The sequence below is a fragment of the Rhinopithecus bieti genome, unplaced genomic scaffold, assembly GCF_001698545.2.
Source record: "Rhinopithecus bieti isolate Rb0 unplaced genomic scaffold, ASM169854v2 scaffold_13704, whole genome shotgun sequence".
Taxonomy (NCBI): domain Eukaryota; kingdom Metazoa; phylum Chordata; class Mammalia; order Primates; family Cercopithecidae; genus Rhinopithecus; species Rhinopithecus bieti.
In genome coordinates this window covers 1707595-1732884 of record NW_016808231.1, presented here as the reverse complement: position 1 = coordinate 1732884, position 25290 = coordinate 1707595, and the positions used below count along the sequence as shown (strand labels likewise).

General features: G+C 52.9%; 1 protein-coding gene across 2 annotated transcripts; it reads left to right on the top strand.

Moving 5' to 3' along the window:
• The first annotated feature begins 2833 nt into the window (after positions 1-2833).
• On the top strand, positions 2834-7330 carry B3GNT7 (UDP-GlcNAc:betaGal beta-1,3-N-acetylglucosaminyltransferase 7). Of its 2 annotated transcripts, none has more exons than XM_017886411.1 (2): positions 2834-3011; positions 4853-7330. In XM_017886411.1, exons 1-2 carry the CDS (start codon positions 3001-3003, stop codon positions 6045-6047), a joined length of 1206 nt encoding a protein of 401 aa, XP_017741900.1. In that variant the 5' UTR covers positions 2834-3000; the 3' UTR covers positions 6048-7330. The 2 variants fall into 2 exon arrangements, with proteins under 2 accessions (XP_017741900.1, XP_017741899.1); XM_017886410.1 differs by lacking the exon at positions 2834-3011 and adding an exon at positions 3097-3211.
• The last annotated feature ends 17960 nt before the right edge of the window (positions 7331-25290 follow it).

Genomic DNA, 25290 nt, shown 5'->3' with positions numbered 1-25290 from the left:
ACCCTTAGGTCTCTGCAGCCCTCACCTCTGGGCAAAGGCCTGTGCTGGGGTCACCAGCAGGGTCGGATTCCAACCTATTCTGGAAGGTTGAAGGGATGGGATATAATAGAAAGTGGAGGTGGAGGTGGGGATGGGCTGAAGGGCCAAAAGATGTACTGGGGAAGAGGGCATTTCTTGGGGTCCCTCCAACGTCCCGGCTCACGAGCTTCCCCTCCCAAGGGAGCAACCTAAGGTGCACAGAGTGGCCTTGTGACAAGGACACAGAACACACCTCCACCTTGACTTGGGACTCCTGCAGCCTGTGCAGCCAGCTCTTCTTCGCTCACCCTCTTCTCCTGGGATCTGCTGCTCTAGAACTTCCCTCTACCTCTGGGCTCTGCCTTCAACCAGGGTCGGGGACAGCAGGAGGGCAGATCCCATCGCAGACAGGCCTGCCTTCCTTGGGGCCTCGCTTAAATCCACAGGAATCTGCTGGGGCTCTGCCCTCTGGCTGGGGCAGGTGGAACTGGCCAGATTGGCGGTGGGGGGACCACTGTGCTTGCCATAGGGACTGACTCAGCTGCCCCACAGGGGAGCACGTTGGAGTCACAGGGGAGGCTGACCCGAGCCTGGCCCGGCTCCACACTCCCCACTCCCACCCCACCATCAGAGACTCCCATTTAATTGTCATTCATTTCCCCTCTCTGAATTCAACCTAGGCACAGATCAAATGATTCCATGATGACAAACCACCTGTCTCAACTGACCAGATTCCTCTGGCAAACACTCCACTGACCTTGGGCAGCTCCCTCTGCTCCCACCTCCTCGGGTCCTTGTGCTGCTGGGGCCTTGTGGAGTAGGCTGGACATCAATGATAACACTAACAGTAGCCAGCCTGCCACCAAGCTCTTTACGTAGGGGACGCCTATGTCTGTGCTTCATTGGCATCATCTCACAAGGCCCTGAGCTGGCAGGAAATTGAGGTCTCAAGGGGAAAAGCCACCTGCCCCCAGTCACAGCCAGGAAGTGCAAGACTGACCCAACCCCCATGCCTGCTATCCCCAAACATGGGCTCAAAACCCCTTCCCAGGGACGGCTGTGTCCACTCCTCAGCAGGAGGAGGAGACCCCACAGCACCAGATGAGAGGTCAGTGCTGAAACCAGGGAGGCAGCTCTCAGGAGGGCACCTGTGTGGAGCCAGGGAAACCAGGGCTACACTTGCAGGGTGAAGTGGGGAACCCGGAAGCCTGGGCAGCAGAGCAAAATGCTTGGTGCCCTGTGGGACCGGGTAGCCAAGGCGACACTGGGATGAAGGGAGCCGTGGAGCTGCAGGAATTGTGGGTGGCCCTCAGTGGCAGGCAGCCAGGCCAACAGGGGCTTTGGGGTACAGGTCAAGACCTCCAAAGTCTTGAACTTTTGGAGGGCCATTACAAAGGGCATCAGCCCCAAGGTACTCCTCTGGAATTCAGCCTGAAAGGCCCTTCACATTCCCTAATTGGCACTTACAACATTCCAGAACATTCTATGGTACCTTAGGTTTCTCCTCCCCCTCCAAGGGGCCCTTGAACCTTAAGGACAGGGCAGAAGGGGCTCATCACCCTGGCCTCGAGGGCTTAGGATCCAGCTGGGGACTCCTAGCCTCCCTGTGTGCTGGGCAGGAAAGTACCTCCTTGTCACTGCTGTCCCCGGGAAAAAAGGTTGAGGAAGGGCTCAGAGCCAGCCTTCAGACCAGGCAGGAAGGGTTCAGAGCCAGCCTTCAGGCCATGCAGGCCTCCTGGATGTGCTTACTAACTCTGGGCTAGCTGTTCACTGAGCTGGCTGGGAGTTCCCTCTGCACCCCTGTTTCTTCCCCTGTAAGGTGGGAATAATAGTGCATGCCTCTAGGATTAAGTGAACCAGTCGTTCATGGGCGGAGAACCAGGTTTGGCATATTGTGGCTGCTCAGTGGACGTTAGCTGTTATGATTGGACAACAACGTGCTTCCGTTTCAATTCTATGGGCATTTTGGAGGTCCTGCTGGATGCTAAGCACTGAAACCTCAACCCGGAAAAATACCAGAACAACCTGAGCAACAGCAGGACCAGCGATGGCTCTCCCTGCTGGAGGATTCCGGAAGTCACCTGGCTGGACCAAGCCCCCTCCGTGTTCTCTGTCAGCCCATTCCCCACAGCAGCTAGGCCTGGTGTGCACAAGCAGACTAATAAAGGCTTGAGGACCAAAAGGGTTTTGAGTGATAGGTGAAAAAAGAAAGGAGATAGGGCCGGGCCAACAGGCTGTCCCTGGTGGTAGGAAGCCCTCAGAGGTCGGAGGAACCCCAGAGGTGGAGAGGGGGACACGGTGGGGGCACAAAGAAGGCTTCCAGAGCCACAGCCTGGGCGAGTCCTGACATGGAGCCCAGCCTCACACGGCCTCTTCCCCTAGTGGCTGGCTTTGCTCCTGGCCCGAGGTAGCCCAACAGCTGGGAAAGGGGTCTGCCTGGGCAGGGGAAAGGTGCAGGGGCAGAAGGTAGCAGAGGGAGAAAAGGGCCCCCTGTCTGCCTCTGGCCCCAAAGACAAGTCCGAGTGGGGCCAGAGGGAAATGGCCGGGCTTTGGGGTGCCTCAGGGTCTTGGAGGGGACCGGGTGTTCAGGTTTCGCACAAGTCCAGGGGCGCCGGCGAACCCCCACCCCCACCCAGGAGGCTCCGCCAGGAACAGGCGTCCCCGGGATTGGAGGTGACCCCCGCGGGCTCCGAAGCCCCGCCTCGGCCGTACACTGTCTGCTAGGCGCGTTTGGGGAGCCTAGGGGCAGTCTTGGAGAAATGGGGTGGTCCCCGCCAGGCGGCGGCGGGGCGGGCCCGGGGTGCCGAAGGGGTTAAGGCACCTGGGCCGCCCCTGCCGGCCCCTCCCCCCGCGGCCGGGAAGAGGAAAAGTCGCGGCGGGGGCGCGGCCGGCTCGTCCGCCGCCGGCCGTCCGCCGGCCCGACCGCGCGGCCCAGAGCTGGCGAGGCTGCTCGCCCCTCCCGCTGGCCCGGCCCGGGCCGCCATGTCGCTGTGGTGGTGGGGCGGGGGCCCGTCGGGGCCTGGGCGGGTGCGGGCCCGGGGCTCTCCCTCCTCTGCGGCCACAGACGGGCGCCAGGACTCCCGGGATGGGAGATGCTCCCGCGCGCGCGCCGCGCCGGCCTCAGTTTCCCGGTGACGGACGGGCGGGCGCGGCGGCGGCGGCGATGTTCGCGGTACGCGGCCCTGGATCCGTGGTGGGTAGCGGGGGTTCTCGGGGCGCGGCGCTCAGCTCTCCGGCCCCGCGGCCCCGTCACCGCTCCAGGACCCCGGCGGTGACCCCAGGTCTTGCCGGCAGCCGGGTCCCCTCGCCCTTCCAGACCCCCGAGGGCCCCCTGCGCCCGGGCCACTCTCCTCCTCTCGGGGCTTCCTTCCGCGGGACCTCCGGCCGCCGCCCGCCCGGCCCCTCTCCGCCTCTCTGGTGCTTTCCCTACGAATGGAGCGGACCCAGCAGGTGGAGCGCCCGCAGCCCAGGGCCTCGCTGCCCTCCCTGTGCACCCCCCGACCTCCCCCGTGCCGGCCTCGGTGGGCGGCTTCCCTGGAACCCCTAGGGCTGGCAGGGCCGGATCCGGAGCCCTCTGTTCCCCTCCCCGGAGAGCTGGACCTTGGGTCACACCCCCAGCCCGCACCTAAGGTGCCCCTGTCTTCCTCCAACCACGTGCCCTGGCAACCTGGGGACCCTATGGGGAAAATGTAGCTCTATGGGGCTCAGCCTGCATTCACCCTAGGGGCTGGACCTGCAACCAGGCCAGCCCTCAGGGCAACCCAGGCGTCTCCACGGGCTCCCTGTCTCTCCTGCCACCCTGCTCCTCCCCCTTGGAGGTCAGCGCCATCTCTCTGCTAGGCTGGCCCTGGAAGGCCACTCTGCATCCCCAGAGCTCTCAGCCCCCGGGTCTCCACTGGGGAGGGTCGGGCAGGTGTCCTGGCAGCCCCCGGAGGGTGAGATGAAGAGAGGAGGTCCTTCAGGACAGGGGTGCGGGCTTGGGGCGACCAGCACTCCTGGCAGAGAGCTCTAATTTCTCCTTCTGAAGTGGGTGTGACGGGGGGTCTCTGGGCAAGGAGGGTCCCTCAAGGGCTGGGGATGCAAATGTGCCCCCTCCCAGGGAGTAGAGCTGGAGCCTCATGTCTTCTAATGGGGTGTTATGAGCTGGGGATGTTAAGGTAGGGGTGGGGGCAGTGCCATGCTAGAGGTGCTCACCGCGTCCTTGGGCCTCCATCAACCATGAGGGCTGCTCTGTGTTGTGTGAGGCAGACTGGAGAAGGGGGAGGAGGGCCAGTCTTCCTCAGGTCCCAAGTTCAAGCTGCTCTCCAGTGTACCCCACATGTGATAGAGCTCCCAGGTGGCACAGAGGGTCAGAGGGTGCCCTCTCAATGACTCTGGCTCTGAGTCATCTAATGACACCAATACCTACAGCTGTGGGGATTGCACAGGGAAATGAAAGGCATTGGGGTTCCAGGGTTGGGGAACAGGGCAGAGGTTTCTACCTGACCCCTTCCTGATAAGGTGACAGCATTCCCCCAACAGCACACCCACTTCCTGGTACTTTATATAGCACTCCAATCCTGTGTTTTAGCCCCATTTGGAGGAAGAAGAAATTGTGGCCCAGACAGGTTGTAAACCACTCAGTGCTCCTTGAGGAGAGGGCAGGGTGGGCGAGAGAGAGGGCACGGTGGGAGAGGAAGCGGGACCCTCCCCTGACCACTGAGGAGCTCTGGGACTGAGCCTGTGCCCAGGTCCACTTGCCCATCTGGGACCACCCAGCTTTCCAAGGGGGGGCGCCAGGAAAGTCCTGGGCTCATCTTTTCTCTTCCTCTGTACTGTCCACTCTCCCCTACAGGAAGAAAACTGTCTACCGGAGTCTGTGCCTGGCCCTGGGCCTGCTCGTGGCCCTGACGGTGTTCCAGCGCAGTCTCACCCCTCGTCAGTTTCTGCAGGAGCCTCTGCCACCCACCCTGGAGCCACAGAAGGCCCAGAAACCAAATGGACAGCTGGTGAACCCCAACAACTTCTGGAAGAAACCGCAAGATGTGGCTGCGCCTACGCCCATGGCCTCTCAGGGGCCTCAGGCTTGGGATGTGACCACCACTAACTGCTCAGCCAATATCAACTTGACCCACCAGCCCTGGTTCAAGGGCCTGGAGCCGCAGTTCCGGCAGTTTCTCTTCTACCGCCACTGCCGCTACTTCCCCATGCTGCTGAACCACCCAGAGAAGTGCGGGGGCGATGTCTACCTGCTGGTGGTTGTCAAGTCGGTCATCACGCAGCACGACCGCCGTGAGGCCATCCGCCAGACCTGGGGCCGCGAGCGGGAGTCCGTGGGTAGGGGCCGAGGTGCCGTGCGCACCCTCTTCCTGCTGGGCACGGCCTCCAAGCAGGAGGAGCGCACGCACTACCAGCAGCTGCTGGCCTATGAAGACCGCCTCTACGGCGACATCCTGCAGTGGGACTTTCTCGACACCTTCTTCAACCTGACCCTCAAGGAGATCCACTTCCTCAAGTGGCTGGACATCTACTGCCCCCACGTCCCCTTCATTTTCAAAGGCGACGATGACGTCTTCGTCAACCCCACCAACTTGCTAGAATTTCTGGCTGACCGGCAGCCACAGGAAAACCTGTTCGTGGGTGACGTCCTGCAACACGCTCGGCCCATCCGCAGGAAAGATAATAAATACTACATCCCCGGGGCCCTGTACAGCAAGGCCAGCTATCCTCCATACGCAGGTGGCGGTGGCTTCCTCATGGCCGGCAGCCTGGCCCGGCGCCTGCACCATGCCTGCGACACCCTGGAGCTCTACCCGATCGACGATGTCTTTCTGGGCATGTGCCTGGAGGTGCTGGGCGTGCAGCCCATGGCCCACGAGGGCTTCAAGACTTTTGGCATCTCCAGGAACCGCAACAGCCGCATGAACAAGGAGCCGTGCTTTTTCCGTGCCATGCTCGTGGTGCACAAGCTGCTGCCCCCTGAGCTGCTGGCTATGTGGGGGCTGGTGCACAGCAATCTCACCTGCTCCCGCAAGCTCCAGGTGCTCTGACCCCAGCCGGGCCACTGGGACAGGCCAGGGCACGTGCTCCTGAGTCCCCATGGTATCGGGGCTGGAGCCACAGTGCCCAGGCCTAGCCCTTGGTACCCAAGGGGAGGTGGAGGGTTGAGGCCTACGTGCCACTGGGTGTGGTGGGGTGCAGGTAGCCAGAAAGTGACCTCCCTGTATGGATAATTCTAGGAAACTGAGGCCCAGGAACGGTTGGATCTGCCCAGTCTGGAGGCCCTCTCTGAGGAGCAAGGTGCCAGGCCCTGGCAGCCCTCCTGACCTGGGTCCATTGCTGGCCCCTCAGACGTGGTGGGAGGTCCTGGTGACCTCTGGAGGAACCCTGTGCTCAGGTACCTGGGCTAGGCCTGACCTGATGGGTCTGTGACCGCCCCTTGTCTTCACAGGGAAGAGTTTTCTGTGAAATGCCTCAGTCTCCCCAGAGGCCAGGTGGCCCTGGCAGGAGAAACTCAACCCTGTGCAGGCTCACAGGCACCCACCAGTCCATGCCCTGGTCTCCTGGGAGAGAGAGCCCAGCAGGTTCTCCGCAGCCCCAGGCCTGCCTGGAGACGGGCTGCCTCTGCTCCAGGGCCTCTGCTCCTGGCTGTGTCCTGTAAGGTCTGGAAGGGCGACCGCTCTGACTACCTCAGCACCCCTCAGAACCTCCCTGGGGCTGCATTCCTACCCCACCCCGACACAGGGCAGAAGAGCAGCGCTCCTGGCCCCCCGAAGTCCCAGAGCTGCTGACCCCCATCCGAGGCGAGTTCCTCCCGCAGCCCCCACCAGCCCAGGCCTGGCTCCCTGGCTGGAAAGCAGCCGGTTTGGCCCTGGAAGTGGACATTCCTCTATTACTGTGAAGTTTTATTTATGAAGAATTTGGAGGGAGAAGGCTCCAGGCTTCAGGAGGGGGTGGTGTCCTCCCTTCCCTTCCCTCATTCCAGCTGCCTACCCTCAGCACCCCCAGGCCTCTCACAGCCCAGCCCCCTCCAGAGCCCTGCCCCACTGCACCCTGCTTCTCCAGGGCCTAGCAGACCAGCATCTGCCCCAGTGAAGGGATGGATCAGCCGTGGGGGTGGGTGCAGAAAGTTGCCACCTCCTACCTCAGTGGGGGTCACCTAGGAAAGATGGAGGGATTGACACTATTTTCTCAATAAAATGGGACCTTTTTTTTTTTTTTTTTTTTGGTGTGAAACTTCCTGTTCCCAGCTCCATCAGAGAGCCTGTCCGGGGCCAAGGTTACCAGAGATTTCTGAAGACACAGCTTGTTCCTTGTTCTTGGCTGGTGGGTGCACAAGGACTTCTGGAAGGGATTTAGGTGGGGCTGAGTGCTAAAGTGGGCATGGGAGTACGGCAACAGAAAAACCTGGGAGCGAGCAATGCACCCAGCCCTTGACTGTGCCCTGGTGGACAGCTGAGCTGTGGCTCAAGCGTGGCCAATACCTTCCTGTCCCTGCCGAGGGTGAGGCCAGAGTTGGCCCCGAAGCTAGTATTTCAGCGGGTGGGATTAGGTTGGCCGTACAGAGGCCGGTGGGCTCCCTGATGTCACTTCCAATCAACCTGAAAGCACTGAAATAGTCTATGGCCCTGTGCCAGGGACCTTGGCCCAAGCTGCTGACCTCCAAGGTGGGGAGGGAGCTGCCCCCAGGAGAAGAGTCATTCGGGCAGCAGTGTGAGCAAGCCAGCCAGCAGCTCCCTGCCTGCACCCAGCTCCGGGGAACCCCAGGGCGCTCAGATGCCCAGGAAAGAAAAGGGGACAGTGCTGCTGCTGTTTCTCCCTCCTCAGCCCAGGTCTTCCCACAGTTCCCTCTTGGCCAGCTGGCTGCATCATTTGCAGAGCCCAGTGCAAAATGAAATTACAGGACCCTGGTTCTAAAAAGGTATTAAGAATTTTAAAGGCCGGGCTCATGCCTGTAATCCCAGCACTTTGGGAGGCTGAGGTGGGAGGATGGCTTGAGCCCAGGAATTTGGGAACAGCCTGGGCAACATAGTGAGACCCCTGTCTCTATGAAAAAAATTATTATTGTTATTATTATTTTTGAAACGGAGTCTCATTCTGTCGCCCAGGATGGAGTGCAGTGGTGTGATCTCAACTCACTATAAGCTCCATCTCCCAGGTTCACACCATTCTCCTGCCTCAGCCACCCGAGTAGCTGGGACTACAGATGCCCGCCACCATGCCCGGCTAATTTTTTTGTACAAAAAATTTTTAAATGACCTCAGAGTCATGGCACGCACCTGTCTGGGGCCAAAGTTACCAGAGATTGCCTTGGGAAACTGGGGTGGGAGGATCCCTTGAGCTCAGGAGGTCAAAGCTACAGTGAGCTGTGATCACATCACTGCACTCCAGCCTGGGTGACAGAGCAAGACACTGTCTCAAAAAAAAAAAAAAGAATTTAAGATTGCCACAGCAGAGCATTGAGCATTAAACCAAGTGCTAGAAGCTTCTGAGGGAGGCCTGCGACTGTGATGCCAGCCCTGTTTGTCCCTCCTCACCCTCAGAAGCCAGGTCCTGCTCTGGGCTGCAGAGAAGGGATTGGGGCTCACAGTTCAGCATGGGAGAGGGCAGCCCAGGGACACCCAGAAAATGGAGATGGACAGGCCACAGGATCCAGGCCCACCCAGGTGGAGGCCCAGAGGCGGTTATGGGTTCAGCTGCCCCTGAAGGATCAGGCAGAAGGAACCATGTACACCAAGGGCTGCTGGGAGCAGAGTGGATGCATTCTGAAGCAGAAAGGAGCTCCTCTTGGGGCTGGACCTGTGGTGAAAGAAGGGGTGGGAGGCTGGGAGGCAGGCAGGGCAGGTTCTCAGGTCTTCTAAGTTCAGGAGTACTTTAAAACTTTATCCTGAGCACAGAGGGACAAGGAGCAGGGGTTCACGGCAGCCTGAGGGAGCAGAGTGCAGTTTTGAGGCACCTCCACCCCTCCCTCTGGCTCACTCTGGCCCATTCTAAATCAGGCATTTAGTCTTGTTTCGTGGTAATGATAACAACTGACATTTTATGGAGCACATTTCATATGCCTGGCACCCTGGTAAACAGTTACCGTGTAGTCAATATGACTCTAACTCAGGGTACAAATACGGTTACTTTTTAATTTTTCTCATTGATTGCTCAAATCCCTCATGGATCATTATTGGCAGAAAAATCCAATATCACCCTCTTGGAACCCACTTAAATTGTCCAAGAACCTCGGGGGTTTCCCTCCTCCAAAGAGAGCGTTCTATGGAAAGTCTGAACAATCATCTCCAGTTGTTCCCTCTCTCTCCACACAGTGGCGCTGTGGAACAGCGGGCCTGCACAGTCCTGTGGCTTCTGAGGCTTGGCTACCTTCACTGCACAGGCTGTGGTGGGGCCTATGCTTCCAAAACAAAGTTACCCTTCTCTCAGTCACCCTCACAAGCTCAACGACCTTTCCCCAAAGAGCAGCAGCATGCCATGGGTGCTGGGTCCTGTGGCTCCCAGTCAGCTACACAGTCTGTGGGGGAATCCCACAGACTCACTCAGGTTCTCTCTGGCCTGGTGAAGCAACTTTTTAGACAGTAGATTTTAGTTAAGTTAGTCCCAGGGTCTTAACTCTTTCCTCCTCAAAAGCCCTGGCTTTGCAAAGTGGTTCCCTCCTCCCCTGCAACCGGCTTTGCATTCCAAGGGGCCTTGAAAAGGGGCAGCTTTTGTCAGGCCTCAAAAAGTCCAGTTCCACTCTTCCCCCAGGGTAATGGGTGCCTACTCAGCCACATTTACATAACTAAAGGAGACCACTCAAAGAATCCTACTCTTAACAAAGAAAGCCTGTTCCTAGGTGACTTATTCTGTGCACCTTAAACTGAGAAGGAGCAGGAGGAAGCTTCTGGAATCCTGTTATACACCGTGTAAACCAGTAAAATGGAGGGTCCTAAGAGAAGGATCCCACGGCTGTTGTGTGACAGGCACGATTTGAACTCTGTGCCCTGCACGCCTAACCCCCATACCCTACTGTCTCCCAAGAGCCTCCAGCCTCCCCTCCTTTTTCCTTAGTAGTAACTTAGTCATAAATCGGTGTGTGTTGTTTCTGTCTAAAAGGAGGAAAATGTTATGTCCAATGAGCGATTGAAATTGCGGTGTTTGGGGGAGCCCAGAGTTATTAGGACTGTAAGAAATAAATGTTTCCAGATAGTTATTTAAGCTATTGTGAAGAAAAACTTTTCTGTTCCAGTGAAACACTATACATTATCTAAAGCACAGCCGGACCTGTCTGCTTCCAGCCCCATTCACGGTCTTTGAGCTATTTTGCACCTCTTTTTAAGTTGCAGGTACTGAGGGCTTTGCAAACTGTCTTGTCAGGTGAAGTTTCCATTGACTTCTCTTCCACACACACCCCCCCACACCCCACGGTGGAAAACCAGTTTGCCTCTGTTTGCAATTCAATTCCTTCACTCCATATAAATTTGTGCTTTTTGATGTCTCCTTTGAACCAGTTATAACATCTGCCTTGCCCTTCTTATGAGTAAAATAAATCTTTAACACATGCTCATTTTTTATTTCTGAACAAGGGTCATGAATTTATCTTTTTCTGAAAATTGCCTTTTACCAATTGCCTTTACGTGAAAATGAACACAGATACATTATTGAACAGAATGCAATTTTTGCTTGTATTTCTAAAACAAAACTTGAATCTTGGAATACATTGTATACTCGCTATAGACCCTTCCAAAGTGAGCCAAAGCTTAGAGCTCAATCCTTTTAGAGGCTTTTGCCCCCCGGGGATTTGAGAAAATATCTAGTCCAGATCGCAACCAGACAGAATGAATCCGAACGAGTGAGTGGGTGGGGCGTGAGCCCAGGCACTTTTTTTTGATACCAGGTGACTGGCCAGCACCCGAGTTGGGAACTACCGGCCCGGGCTGGGATTGACTGACCTTGCCGTGCAGCCTGTGACCTATCACAAATCACCTTGGCTTTGTTTTTCCTCGGTGCGATCGAATCCCACAGGAATGCACGGAATCCCTGCCTTCACCCCTGACGAAGCTTACCCCCTCGGGCTCCGACTGCCCCCCGCGGCTCCTCGTCGCCGGGCAGCCAGGAGCTGCCGGGTAGGCGCGGGCGTCCCGGGGCGCTGTGCGACGCAGAGCCCCTCGCGGAACCCGCCTGAGCTGTGCAGAGTACAACGCGTTCGGCCGTCGAGGGTGGGGTGAGCCCTGTGTGTGTGTGGTGGCGGTGGCATCCGCTGGATCCCGGGGGCCTGCGGAGGAGGTGGGGATCTCGGCGCCACCCGGTGCGCGACCCGGGCGAGGGCATCTCCTCTCGGGACCAGCCGGCGGGGCTGGGCGAGGCGTGGGGTACAAGGCGGCGTAGACCCCCCCCCAGTGCCGGCTGCAGGGCCGCGGGTCGGGACGGGACCCCGCGGGGAGCAAGGGGCTGGCCGGGCTGGAGGGCTGGGTGAGTCCCGGCCCTGGCAATCCCAGGAGAGGGGAGGGAGCGCCCCCAACTGACCGCCGGGGGCATAGTAACGCTGAGGTGGATGGGGGACTGCAAGATTTGAGCAGGTTGTGTGAAATCTGGAACTCCATTACTTGTACCCCAGGGCATCCTTTTTATGCGGATTTATGCTGGAAAGCGCCACACCAAGCTGTTAACAGGAATTGCTTCCTGGCACTGAGATTCCAGGGGCTGATTGTTCCTTTCCCTGGCTCATCTCTGTAAGGAAGACTTTCCTCCCTGAGCCCTTTTTTTTTTTTTTTTTTTTTTGAGACATAGTCTCGCTCTGTCGCCCAAGCTGGAGTGCAGTGGCACGATCTCGGCTCACTGCAACCTCCACCTCCCGGGTTCACGCCATTTTCCTGCCTCAGCCTCCAGAGTAGCTGGAACTACAGGCGCCCGCCACCTCGCCTGGCTAATTTTTTTATTTTTTATTTTATTGTATTTTTAGTAGATACGGGGTTTCACCGTGTTAGCCAGGATGGTCTCGATCTCCTGACCTCGTGATCCGCCTGCCTCGGCCTCCCAAAGTGCTGGGATTACAGGCGTGAGCCACCGTGCCCGGCCCTCTGTGAGCCTTTCCACCAAGCTCAGGCCGGAGGCTTAGGAGAAATGTGCGAGATCCCGACAGCCTCGGAGGGAGTAAGGGGGCTTGGAGACCCTCAAGGCCACCTTAGGGGCCTGTACCAGGAAAGGAGAAATGATCTTGTTTCACCGGCCAGGGAGGTGAGTGCAGCCCCTTCAGGACCTCAGAAATCCCTGCTGGGGGCCCACCCTCACAGGCCTGGTGAGGTCAGAACTAAAGCCTTGGATAGCAGGATACAGTTTGCTGTTCTAATTGTTTAGTATCTGATCTCACAGACAACTGATACAATAATCAATTTTTCATAAAATCTTAATATATAAAGCCAATGATGGTAAGGATATGTTTGGTTTCAAGTGACATGAGATTCAGTTCAGTTGGGCCTGGTGGCTCACACCTGTAACCTCAGCACTTTAAGAGGCCTAGATGGGCGGATCGCTTGAGCTCAGGAGTTTGAGACCAGCCTGGCAACATGGTGAAACACCATCTCTACAAAAAAGTACAAAAATTAGCCAGGCATGGTGGCATGAGCACCTGTAGTCCCAGCCACTGAGGGTTGAGGGGGAGCTGAGATGGGAGGATCCTGGGAGGTTGAGGTTGGAGTGCCCTTGCACTCCAGCCTGCGTGACAGAATGAGAACCTGTCTAAAAAAAAAAAAAAAAAGAAAGAAAGAAAGAAAAGGAAAAAAGAAATTATGCCCGAACTGGTTGCGACCAGCAAGGAGATTTGTGGGCCCACAGAAGTGACAGTACACAGATGCCTGCCTCAGGGGCTGATGCAGGACAGAAACATAAAACAGCCACTCCCCATACTGGAGCTGCCTACCTGGAAAGGGACAGGTTGAGATTGCTCTCAGGTGGCCTAACTGCAAAAGCCGCATGTTAACCACCACTCAGAACACGTGCTAGGGTCTGGAGGACGGAGGCAAGTCTGGAAACAGCTGCCTGTCCACCATGACTGCCTGCAATTTGCTAAAACCACCTGCAGTTTGCTAAGCGCTGATGGGGAGGCCAGGCTTAGCTCAGATAGCTCAGCTACTGGAAACCTAGTCGAATGTTTCTTGCTAGATTTTATTTTAAGTACTTTTGCAATCAAGTGCTCCCATTTTTTCTAAGAAAAACGGAATGAATTACTTTTTTTTTTTCTATTCTCTCCTCTTTCCCTCCTTCCCGTTTCCTATTCAACCCTTCAGAAATGCAAATATAACCGTTCACCTCCTGCTAACTAGACATTCCCTTCAGGGCAATTTCTTCGAAGTGCTCCAAGACAGATCTTTCCTTGAGAGCTGACAGTCGATTTGCTGACAGTTGATTTGCTGACCAAAGCATACTCACCATGGAACTTTTACCTCCATGGGGTGGCCTTGGAAGTTCTGCCCTGCAAGCTGGAAGTGACCTTCATCTTCCAGGAGGATATGTCAAAACCACGCTCCCTTGGCCACTTTTACAACTTATTTCTGCCCGAGAAAGCAGCAATCAATTATCTAGTAGATAAGACACGGGGCCACAGGGGAACACTTGCCTTGCACACTTCCTCACCCCCCACCTTATAAAAGTGTCCATGTTCTGCTCCAAAGGTGAAGCAGCACATTTAACAGCAGGACCCAAGCTACCTTTAGAATACATTCACTTTTCTTGTACCAGACTTCGCTCTTGTTCGTTGGACTCTACATGCGGTGAGCCACCAATCTGCTTTTCAGTTATGCTTTGGAACCATGTTGTTTAGCACTTAGAAAATAGAGGTGGGTCTGGGTGCAGTGGCTCATGCCTGTAATCCCAGCATTTTGGGAGGCCGAGGCAGGTGGGCCACTTGAGGTCAGGAATTCAAGACCAACCTGGCCAACTTGGTGAAACCCTGTCTCTACTAAAAATAGAAAAAATGAGCCCAGCATGGTGGCACATCCTGTAATCCCAGTTACTCGGGAGGCTGAGGCATGAGAATTGCTTGAATCCGGGAAGCGGAGGTTGCAGTGAGCTGAGATCACACCACTGCACTCCAGCCTGGGCCACAGAGTGAGACTCCGTCTCAAAAAAAAAAAAAAAGAAAAGAAAGAAAAGAAAATAGAGGGTGCCTGATAAAATGTACCTTCTCTAGTGTGCAGCACAGTAAACCCAGCACCCCAGAGATGTCCTGCCCAGCTCCCTGGAACCTATCTCTGCATATGATGAGATGTCACCGCTGTAATTAGCTTAAGTTACATGGCACAATTAACCTTAAAATAGGGAGATATTGGCTGGGCGCGGTGGCTCAAGCCTGTAATCCCAGCACTTTGGGAGGCTGAGAAAGGCAGATCATGAGGTCAGGTCGAGACCATCCTGGCTAGCATGGTGAAAACCCATCTCTACTAAAAAAATACAAAAAACTAGCTGGGTGTGGTGGCGGGCACCTGTAGTCCCAGCTACTCGGGAGGCTAAGGCAGGAGAATGGCATAAACCCGGGAGGTGGAGCTTGCAGTGAGCTGAGATCCGGCCAGTGCACTCCGACCTGGGCGACAGAGTGAGACTCCGTCTCAAAAAAAAAAAAAAAAAAAGGCGATATTCTGGATGGGCCTCAGCTAATCCCATGAGACCTTAAAAGCAGAGAGCTTTCTCCCACTGGCGGCAGAAGAAGTCAGACTAGAAGCAGAATTCACATGCCATTGCTGACCTGAAGATGGAGGGACAAGGTGACAAGGAATGATAGCAACTTCTAGAAGCTAACAGCAACCCCTGGCTGGCAGCCAGCAAGGAAATAGGAACTTCATACTGAATTCTGCCAGTAATAGAAATGAGCTTGGAAGAGGACCCTAAATTCCAGGGGAGGGATGCAGCCGGCCAACACCCTGATTTCAGCTTGGACAGAGAACGTAGCCACGCTGTACTGGTCTCCTGACCTATGGGACTATGGCAAAATAAATGGATGTCGTGTTAAAAAAGAAAAAACCGGCTGGGCGCGGTGGCTCAAGCCTGTAATCCCAGCACTTTGGAAGGCCAAGACGGGCGGATCATGAGGTCAGGAGATCGAGACTATCCTGGCTAACACGGTGAAACCCCGTCTCTACTAAAAAATACAAAAAACTAGCCGGGCGAGGTGGCGGGCGCCTGTAGTCCCAGCTACTCGGGAGGCTGAGGCAGGAGAATGGCGTAAAGCCAGGAGGCGGAGCTTGCAGTGAACTGAGATCCGGCCACTGCACTCCAGCCTGGGCGACAGAGCGAGACTCTGTCTCAAAAAAAAAAGAAAAAACCTAAACACTCAGAAAAAAAGAAAAATGTTGGCAGTACAGAGAGATATTGCCAGAAACACAAATACAGGGAGTCTTTAACATACTATTTAACAACCTAGAAGAGATTTAACTTACCAAAATCAAAGACATCAGCCCAGGCAGGTGGCTCACGCCTGTAATCCCAGCACTTTGGGAAGCCAAGGTGGGTGGATCACTTAAGGCCAGGAGTTCAAGACAAACCTGACCAACATGGTGAAATCCCATCTCTACTGAAAATAAAAAAGTTATCCGCGTGTGGTGGCATGCGCCTGCAATCCCAGCTACTTGGGAAGCTAAGGCAGAAGAATCTCTTGAACTCAGGAGGCAGATGTTGCAGTGAGCCGAGATTCCACCACTGCACTCAGGCGTGGCCTGGACAACAGAGCAAGACTCCATCTCAAAAAATAAAAATAAATCAAAGACATCAAAGACCCAGACAATACCATGAGCAGTTTGAATCAAAGATCTGTATCCAATTCTGTACCACACACAGCTTGTATCTTCACATATGAAACCTTTACCATGTATGTGTATTTGAAGGAAAGACGACATCAAGTATCCCCAAGGCAGAAATTAAACAGGCCAAATGCTATGTCCACAATATACGGTAAATCATAAAATACCCACAAAAGTAAACCGAACAAGAACAATGACAAAAATCCTAGCCTGTTTCTTAAATAACTGTTGAGTCAAAGAGAAAGTAAAAACTATCATGGTTCGTTGTTTTGAAATCGGGAACACCACATAATTTTAATATCAGTTTACATCATTTTGACTTCAAGGGGTATTACATGTCAGGCCTTGGGCTTAAGGCTGTCGCTGCTGAACATTGCCCAACTTAACAACTTTAAATGCATTTATTATTGTAAAACATAAAATAAAAACAAGTGAACTAATGTTTCAGCTCAACATTGCAGGAAAATTATTTTTATTTATTTTTTTGAAACAGGGTCTCACTCTTCACCCAGGCTGGAGTGCGGTGGTGCCATCTTGGCTCACTGTAACCTCTGCCTTCCAGGTTCAAGTGATCCTCCCACCTCAGCCTCCCAAGTAGCTGGGACTATAGGCATGCCCTCCAGGCGCAGCTAATTTTTGTATTTTCAGTAGAGATAGGGTTTCTTGATGTTGCCCAGGCTGGTCTCAATCTCTTGGGCTCAATTCATCCATCCACCTCAGCCTCCCAAAGTGCTGAAACTACAGGCACGAGCCAGCACGCTGGGCCAGAAAATAACTTTATTTATTTATTTATTTTTTGAGATGGAGTCTTGCTCTGTCGCGCAGGCTGGAGTGCAGTGATATGATCTCGGCTCACTGCAACGTCCTCCACCTCCTGGGTTCAAGTGATTCTCCTGTCTCAGCCTCCTGAGTAGCTGGGATTACAGGCACCTGCCACCACACCCAGCTAATTTTTGTATTTTTAGTAGAGATGGGGTTTCGCCATGTTGGCCAGGCTGGTCTCGAACTCCTGACCTCAGGTGATCTGCCCTCCTTGGCCTCCCAAAGTGCTGGGATTACAGGCATGAGCCACCACACCCAGGCCGGAAAAGAACTTTAAAACAGACTAAAACAAAACCAGAAAAAGGAAATAATGAAGACATAAGAGAGATGTGAGTCAAATTTAATGAATTTGAAAGCAGTAGATAAATTAATCCAAGTCAATTATTTTTTTAAAAAGCATTAAAAGAGCTAAACCTATGCCAAATTCAATGAAAGACAAATGTAATTAACAAGTTAATTAAATGCAGTTTAAAGTGTGAAAGTATAAGAATTATTCATATATGAATAGATTTTTAATTTTTTATTTTTAAAATTAATTTTTTCTTTTTTTACAGACAGAGTTCTGCTCTGTCAACCAGGCAGAAGGGCAGTGGAGTGATCATAGCACACTGTAGCCTTGACCTCCTGGGCTCAAGCGATCCTCTTGCCTTAGCCTCCTGAGTAGCTAGGACTACAGGCACGTGATACCACACCCTGCCATGAGTAGATTTTAAATCTTATTGAAAAGTATGAAACCTGGGCAACATGGAAAAACCCCATCTCTACCAAAAATACAAAGATCAGCTGGGCCTGGAGGGCACGTCTATAGTCCCAGCTACTTGGGAGGCTGAGGTGGGAGGATCGCTTGAGCCTGGAAGGCAGAGGTTGCAGTGAGCCAAGATGGCACCACCGCACTCCAGCCTGAGTGACAGAGTGAGACCCTGTTTCAAAATAAAATAAAATAAAGTTATTTTCCTGCAATGTTGAGTTGAAACATAACTCACTTGTTTTTATTATTATTATTTTTTACAATAATGAATATATTTAATGTTGTTAAGTCCATGGACAGCAGAGCTGAAAGAGCACTCTAACATGGCCTCTGGGGCCCCAGGAGTCGCAGGCACCCTGCCTGGACACTGTCGTGGGGCCTGAATGAAGTTCATTGCTGCCGGTGCCCAAAAGCGCTTGCTCCAGCTCCTGCACCCGCTCACCTGTGTGCTCCCTTTCACGAGGGGTGGAATGAGGTGGATCTGAGAGAGTGGAGTCTGATCCCGCCCACACTGAAACAGCTGGCTGGTTCCAGCACTCCTGCACTCCAGTTCCCGCCTCATTTGCTCATGTGCTGCCTCCCACGAGGAGTTGAGAGCAGTGGGCTGAGTAAATGAGGCACCCCTGTCACAAGTCCTGAGAAGGGGTCAAGGAAATACCCTGCTTCACTATTGATCAGTGGTCTCCCTGTCAGGGGCAGATCCGGCCTTCTCTTCTCAAATGATCCTGGGTGATAATACCCATGGGGTTTTTCTCCTGGATGATTCCCTCCATGGCTGGGCCTCACCCACTGCCTTCTCGTCAATGTCGTTGACTCTGCACACAGGTTACTATTGTTCACCCACCACCGGTGCCTCTGACCTTTCTAGGACCACCTGGGTTCCCCGTGAGTAGCCCGGGGGCATTGCTGACCAACTGTGGACCAGAAGGCTCCCTTAGGGCACCTGCTGCGTGGTGGGGCTAACTGTGGCTGCCCCCCAAGACCTGTGGGGTCAGGCCCTTCCCTCTGATATTGGGGTTGGGACCTTGCAGTGGAGTCACAGAGAGAAGCTTCGTGTTCCCTCCACCCTAGGATCCTCCATCAAGGTAAGTAACTTGGCACAGAGGAAACCAGATGCACAAAAATTGAAAGGATAAACCGTAACTCAGCTAAAATGCCCAAGGGTTGAAATTGCCAAAGGCCGTGCAAAATTCAAGGAAAATAAAGATACGAAAGTGAAATAATAAAGGAATGAGATAGCCAGGAAAAGATAAACCAACTTAAATAGGACAGCCAGGAGGAGCCAGGTACCTCAGAATGGTAGGTGTGCTAGATTGAACAATGTGTGTCTAAAGTCACACATAAACACAACAATTTCCACCTATGTGTTTTAAAATTGAAAAACAAGAAGTAGCTGGGCACAGTGGCTCACATCTGTAATCCCAGCACTTTGGGAGGCCCAGGTGGGAGGATGGTTTGAACCTGGGGGTTCAAGACCAGCCTGGGAGACCCATTGCTACAAAAAATTTAAAAGATTAGCCCTGCGTGGTGGTGCACACCTGTGGTTCCAGCTATCAGGGAAGCTGAGGCAGGAGGATCACTTGAGCCCAGGAAGTCGAGGCTGCAGTGAGCCATGTTTGCACCACTGCACTCTAGCCTGGACGGCAGAGTAAGACCCTGTCTCAAAAAGGAAAAAAGAAAAACCAAAAGGACCTCCACAAAACAAGAAGCAGCAGGCAGCTGGGTGTGGTGGCTCGCCCTGTAATCCCAGCACTCTGGGAGGCTCCCTTGATTCCAGGAGTTCCAGACAAGCCTGGGCAACATCGTGAGACCCCATCTCTACAAAAAATTCAAAAATTAGCCAGCGCAGTGGTGCACCCCTGTAGCCCTAGCTACTCAGCAGGTTGAGGCAGAAGGATCGCTTGAACCCAGGAGTTCAAAGTTACAGTGAGCTATAATCGTGCCACTTCACTCCAGCCTGAGCAATAGAGCAAGACCTTGTCCCCCCCAAAAAAAAAAAAAAAAAAGTAGCAGACAAAGAGCACGAGCTCATAAAGGGTCATCTGGACTGAAATCTAGGGGTGAAGGAGAGGGCAGGGCCCCAGCACCCCAGCAGCCTGGACACACTCCTGCGCCAGGTACAGCCCCCTTTTCAGGGGATGAATGGGGAACTTGTCTTCCTCTGCATTCCTTGACCAGCCTGAGTGCCAGCCTCACATCACTGGCTCTGGGAGAAAAGCAGTGGCCTACAGAGACCCCAGTCCCAGGCTGGCTCCTGTTCTTGCTCCAGACAGAACTTTTGAAGCCCTTGGTGTTGCTGGAAGTGCTTGTTTCTTGGCCTCGCTCCCCTCACTCTGGGGACTAGGAGGGCAGATGCTGTTATCCAGGTTGACAGGGACTGCTTTCTCCTTCCGTCAGGGCTCTGTCCTCACAACCTTTCTGGGCCTTCTCAGAGTCTGTGGGCCACCCCTTTGGCCACCCACACTGCTGAGAGTCACGGGGCAGAAAATGCAGAGTCTCTGCATTCCGTTTGAAGTTGTTTGCTGTTCCATCTGAACAAACCATGGTGTATTTAACCAGCCCCTGTGGATGGACAGCACTTGTTAATGTAATCCTTGTTAATCCTTGTTAACGTAACATCACTCCCGCCCCCTTGTACATCTCTGTGCATTTCCAGAGCTCCTTTCCAGTATGTCCTAGGCTGAATTCTGCCCATGAAGGAAGCAGAAGCCACTGGTCTCCAGCAGCTGCTATGTATGGGTAGGCAGCAAAATTCACACCCTGGAGAAGGGGTCACCATGAAATCCCTGGGCTCCAGCCAAGCTGGGCCCCCACCGTGTGCCCAGAAACCCTTTTCCGTGTGCAGAGATGCCCTCCAGCTTCCATGCTACCTCTTTGGTTAGGTTTGTTTGTTTCTCTTTTTTTGGTCTTTGCTTTTTAACTATTTTACTTACTTTTTGAATGTGTACATGCACATTAACATGGTTTGGCTGTGCCCCTACCCAAGTCTCATCTTGAATTTTAGCTCCCACAATTCCCACGTGTTGTGGGAGAGACCCAGTGGGAGGTAATTGAATCATGGGGATGGGTCTTTCCCATTCTGTTCTTGTGATAGTGAATAAGTCTCACACAATCTGATGGGTTTATAAAGGGGAGTTTCCCTGCACACGCTTTCTTGTGTTGTCTGCTGCCATGTGAGATGTGCCCTTCGCCTTCCACCATGCTTGTGAGGCCTCCCCAGCCACGTGGAACTGTAAGTCCATTAAACCTCTCTCTTTTGTAAATTGCCCAGTCTCAGATATGTCTTTATCAGCAGTGTGAAAACAGACGAATACATCGTATGAAATTACAAAAGAGAACATAGTGAAGGCAAGTTTTTCTTTCCCCCAACTCCCCACCCCACCAGCCACCATAGTGCTATCTGCTGCCACCTGTCTTTCTGGATGCTCCACAGGCTCGTCCATGGGCATGCGAGCACAGATGGAGCCATGGCCCTCTTTTTATATTTTACATAAAATGAAGCATGCCAGGCTTGATGCATTTTGCTTTTTCACTTAAAAGTGACTCTGAAAGACCCTTCTGCACACATGGAGCTTCTGCATTCCCTTTGAAGCTGCTTGGTGTTCCATCTGAACCAACCATGGTGTATTTAACCAGCCCCTGTGACTGGACAGTGCTAGATCGATCCTCATTAATGTAACATCACTCCCGTCCCCTTCTACATTTCCCTGCATTTCCAGAGCCCCTTTCCAGTATGTCGTAGGCTGAATTCTGCCCATGAAGGAAGCAGAAGCCATTGCTCTCCTGCTATGGGTAGGCAGCAAAACCCATGGCAGACTCCTTTCCTTGGCTTCTGGTCATCACCCTGCATGACCCTCACTGCAGTGCTATAAGCAGCTGAGATCTGGCCAGGCGCAGTGGCTCACACCTGTAATCCCAGCATTTTGGGAGGCCGAGGCTGGTGGATCACTTGAGGTCAGGAGTTCGAGACCAGCCTGAGATCCTTGGTGACAGCTTCCGGCAGCTCCAGGTGTCCCCCTGGGCATCATGTGCTTTGGCCCTGCCGGCACCAAGGATCGCTGGTGATGACTTACTGCCATCCCCTAACTTCTAGAACTTTCCTGGCTTTTCCTCTCCCAGCCCTTCCAATGCTTCTCTTTGTACTCGAAATACCTAGAGTCGGCTTCTGTCTTCTTGATTGAATCCTGACTGCTACAAACAATACCTTTGCATATCCTTGCACATGCCAGGAACACATGCCAGTCTATCTGTAGTACAAATTACTAGAAGTCAAATTTCCAGCTCAATTTCAAGGTTGATGGTGTATTAGTTTGCTAGGGCTGCCGTAACAGAGAACCACAGACTGGGTGGCTTAAACAACAGAAAATTTATTTCCTCATAGTCTGAGGCTGAAGTCTGAGATTAAGATGTTGGCAGAGTTAGTTTCAGTCTAGGCGTGTATGTGTCCAAATTTCCTCTTCTTTTTTTTTTTTTTGAGGCGGAGTCTCGCTCTGTTGCCCGGACTAGAGTGCAGTGGCCGGATCTCAGCTCACTGCAAGCTCCGCCTCCTGGGTTTACGCCATTCTCCTGCCTCAGCCTCCCTAGTAGCTGGGACTACAGGCGCCCGCCACCTCGCCCGGCTAGTTTTGTATTTTAGTAGAGACGGGGTTTCACCGTGTTAGCCAGGATGGTCTCAATCTCCTGACCTTGTGATCCGCCCGTCTCGGCCTCCCAAAGTGCTGGGATTACAGGCTTGAGCCACCGCGCCCGACCCAAATTTCCCCCTCTTATGAAAGTATCTGTCATATTGGATTAGGACCCCACCCTAACAGTCTCATTTTTTACTTAATTCCCTCTTTAAAGACCCTGTCTCCAAATACAGTCACATTCTGAGGTACTGGAGGTTAGGACTTCAGCTTGTGAATTTTGGGGAGACGCAACTCAGTCCGTAACAGATAACTAGCTATTCCCAACTCACCCTCCCTGGAAATTGTCCCAAACAGCAGGTACATGAAATGTGTCAGCAAACCTGGTGATCATCACCAATCTAATAGGTAAGAAAATGCACATAGTGTTGTTTTAATTTGCATTTCTCCTACTCTTAGTGACGTTAACATCTTTTCATGTGTTTGAATCATTCATATTTCCTTTCTTGAAAAAGATTTGTACAGGACGATTCTCCAGGTGACCTTAAACCACCCTGGTTCTCCCATCTTCTTGCCTGTAGTTCTGAAAAATAACTGTAGAATGTGCTAGAAATGCAACATCTTGAGATAAGAGGGAGATGGCCAGAATTGCTCAGGCTCTGTTCCAGTTCACCCTTAGAAACAGGGTGTCTTGGCCGGGCGCAGTGGCTCACACCTGTAATCCCAGCACTTTGGGAGGCCAAAGCAGGCAGATAACCTGAGGTCAGGAGTTTGAGACCAGCCTGGCCAACATGGTGAAAACCTGTCTCTACCAAAAATACAAAAAATTAGCCAGGCGTGGTGGTGGGCACCTGTAATCCCAGCTACTCAGGAGGCTGAGGCAGGAGAATTGCTTAAACCTGGGAGGCAGAGGTTGCGGTGAGCCAAGATGGCGCCACTACACTCCAGCCTGGGCAGCAAGAGTGAGACTCCGTCTCAAAAAAAAAAAAAGAAAGAAAGAAAGAAAGAAAGAAACAGGGGCCGGGCGCGGGGCTCAAGCTGTAATCCCAGCACTTTGGGAGCCGAGTGTGGGCAGGATCAACAAACGGTCAGGAGATCGAGACCATCCGGGCTAACCACGGGAAACCCCGTCTCTACTAAAAACTTACAAAAAAAACTAGCGCGACCTCAGGTGGCGGGCCTGTAGTCCCAGCTACCTTGGCGAGGTGGAGGGCAGTGAGGAATGGCGTGAACCCGGGAGGGGAGTTGCGCAGTGAGCTGGAGATCTGGTCACAGTGCACATCAGCTTGGTGCTGACCCAGTGAGACTCCGTCTCAAAAAAAAAAAAAAAAAAAAAACAAAAAGAAAGAAAGAAACAGGGTGTCCTTCAACACTGCAGCTCAGTCACTCACAGAGCATAAAGGTCAGGGCAGGCTGCTTTTCAGGGTTCTTCAGCCATGGTGCAGGTGGGACACATGCAGTCAAATTCCATCAGCCCAGCTGGCCTGAGCCTGGGGAATTGGCTCTGAATGAATCCTAGGCCTCTGTTGCCCCTTGCTGCCAATCTGTGAAAAACCCTTATCATGTAACTGGGTGCATGTGAGTGTGCTCCATCTCATCAGATGCAGACAAGTTGGTAAGCAGTGCATGGTGAGCCTGCTTCACGGTTTCTATTGGCTTATTTGTCTTTGTCTTCTTTTCTATTTGCTACACCTACTAAAATGGGATTGACTTTTTCTTATTGATTTGTAGGAGGGCTTCATTAAAGACGTTTATCTGATATGCATTGAAAATATTTTTCCATTTGTCATCTATCTTTTGACTTTGTTCGTAATTTTTCTAGGATACAGTGATATTTTAATGTAAAATTTCCATCTTTTCCTTAATGGCTTCAAGGTACTATGTCATTATTCTGAGAAAGTTCTCTCCTACCCAAAGAGCACTGAAAATTAAAAAATTAAAAATAAGGCTGGACGCAATGGCTCACACCTGTAATCCCAGCACTTTGGGAGGCCGAGGCAGGTGGGTCATGAGGTCAGGAGTTTGAGACCAGCCTGGCCAACATGGTGAAACTCCGTCTCTACTAAAAATACAAAAATTAGCCAGGCCTGGTGGAGCACACCTGTAATCCCAGCTACTAGGGAACCTGAGGCAGGAGAATTGCTTGATCCTGGGAGGCAGAGGTTGCAGTGAGCCGAGATCATGCCATTGCACTCCAGCTCTGGGCAACAGAGCAAGACTCTGTCTTGGAAAAATAAATAAATAAATAAAAATTAAATTAAAAAAGCTCTTTCCAACTTTGAGTTATAAAATAAACCTTCCATATTTTCTTCTAGTGCTGTCATATTTCACTTTTTATGTTAACATATTTGATCCACCTGAAATTTATTTATTTATTTATTTTTTGAGACGCAGTCTCGCTCTGTCACCCAGGCTGGAGTGCAGTGGTGCCATCTCGGCTCACTGCAACCTTCGCCTCCCAGGTTCAAGCGATTCTCCTGCCTCGGCCTCCTAAGTAGCTGGGATTACAGGCACGTGGCCACCACGCCCAGCTAATTTTTGTATTTTCAATAGAGATGGGGGTTCACCATGCTGGCCAGGCTGGTCTCAAACTCCTGACCTTATGTGATCCACCCCCCAAAGTGCTGGGATTGCAGGCCTGAGCCACCGTGCCTAGCTCCATGGCCTTTCAAATGGGCTCAAGTCTTTCACATGTTGAAAACAAAAATGAGAAACTCCTTCAACCCCATGAACCTCTTCAGCTGTGAACTCTCATCCCACAGCCACATTCCCTGAGAGAATTGTAGTCTCTGCATTCTCTGCAGTCCTGTTCCCCAGTCACTCCTCAAGGCCCTGCACCCCACTCATCTAGAGTCAGAAGGAGTGAAGAGCTCTTGGTTTTGCTTGGTGTCTGGTCTGTCCTCCCAGCTCTGAACGACCACATCCTCCGCCAACATCAAGCAGGACTTCAGCTGGACAGGATTTGGCTCATGACAGCCATTTTCACATGGTTCCCAGAAGGGGAGCCAAAGCGTAGGAGGTCTCAGAGGTGGCAGCCTTCAGCCTCCTGCAAGAGGGAGTGAGAGGAGCCGCTGGTGTTCTCTTCCACAAGCGACGAGTCAGGAGTCTGAGTCCCCCTACAGATGCTGCACAAAGCGACAGAGCTTGCTCCAAAAGCCTGAACATCACTGGGGTCTGGGACTGTAAGGGGGTACCGGGGGGGCTCATGAGAGGGCAGCGTGTCTTCCTGCCCATCCTCAAGCCAGGCCCTAGAGCCAGCCACCTGCCTCAGCAATTTCCCCATTGCCATTTCCAGGCCAGGTGAGACTTATAAGATCATTCACAA

Coding starts and splice junctions, on each gene's coding strand:
- B3GNT7 (XM_017886410.1), top strand. CDS start 3,111: ATGCTCCCGCGCGCGCGCCGCGCCGGCCTCAGTTTCCCGGTGACGGAC. Junction 3,212..4,852: donor TACGCGGCCCTGGATCCGTG/GTGGGTAGCGGG, acceptor TCTCCCCTACAG/GAAGAAAACTGTCTACCGGA.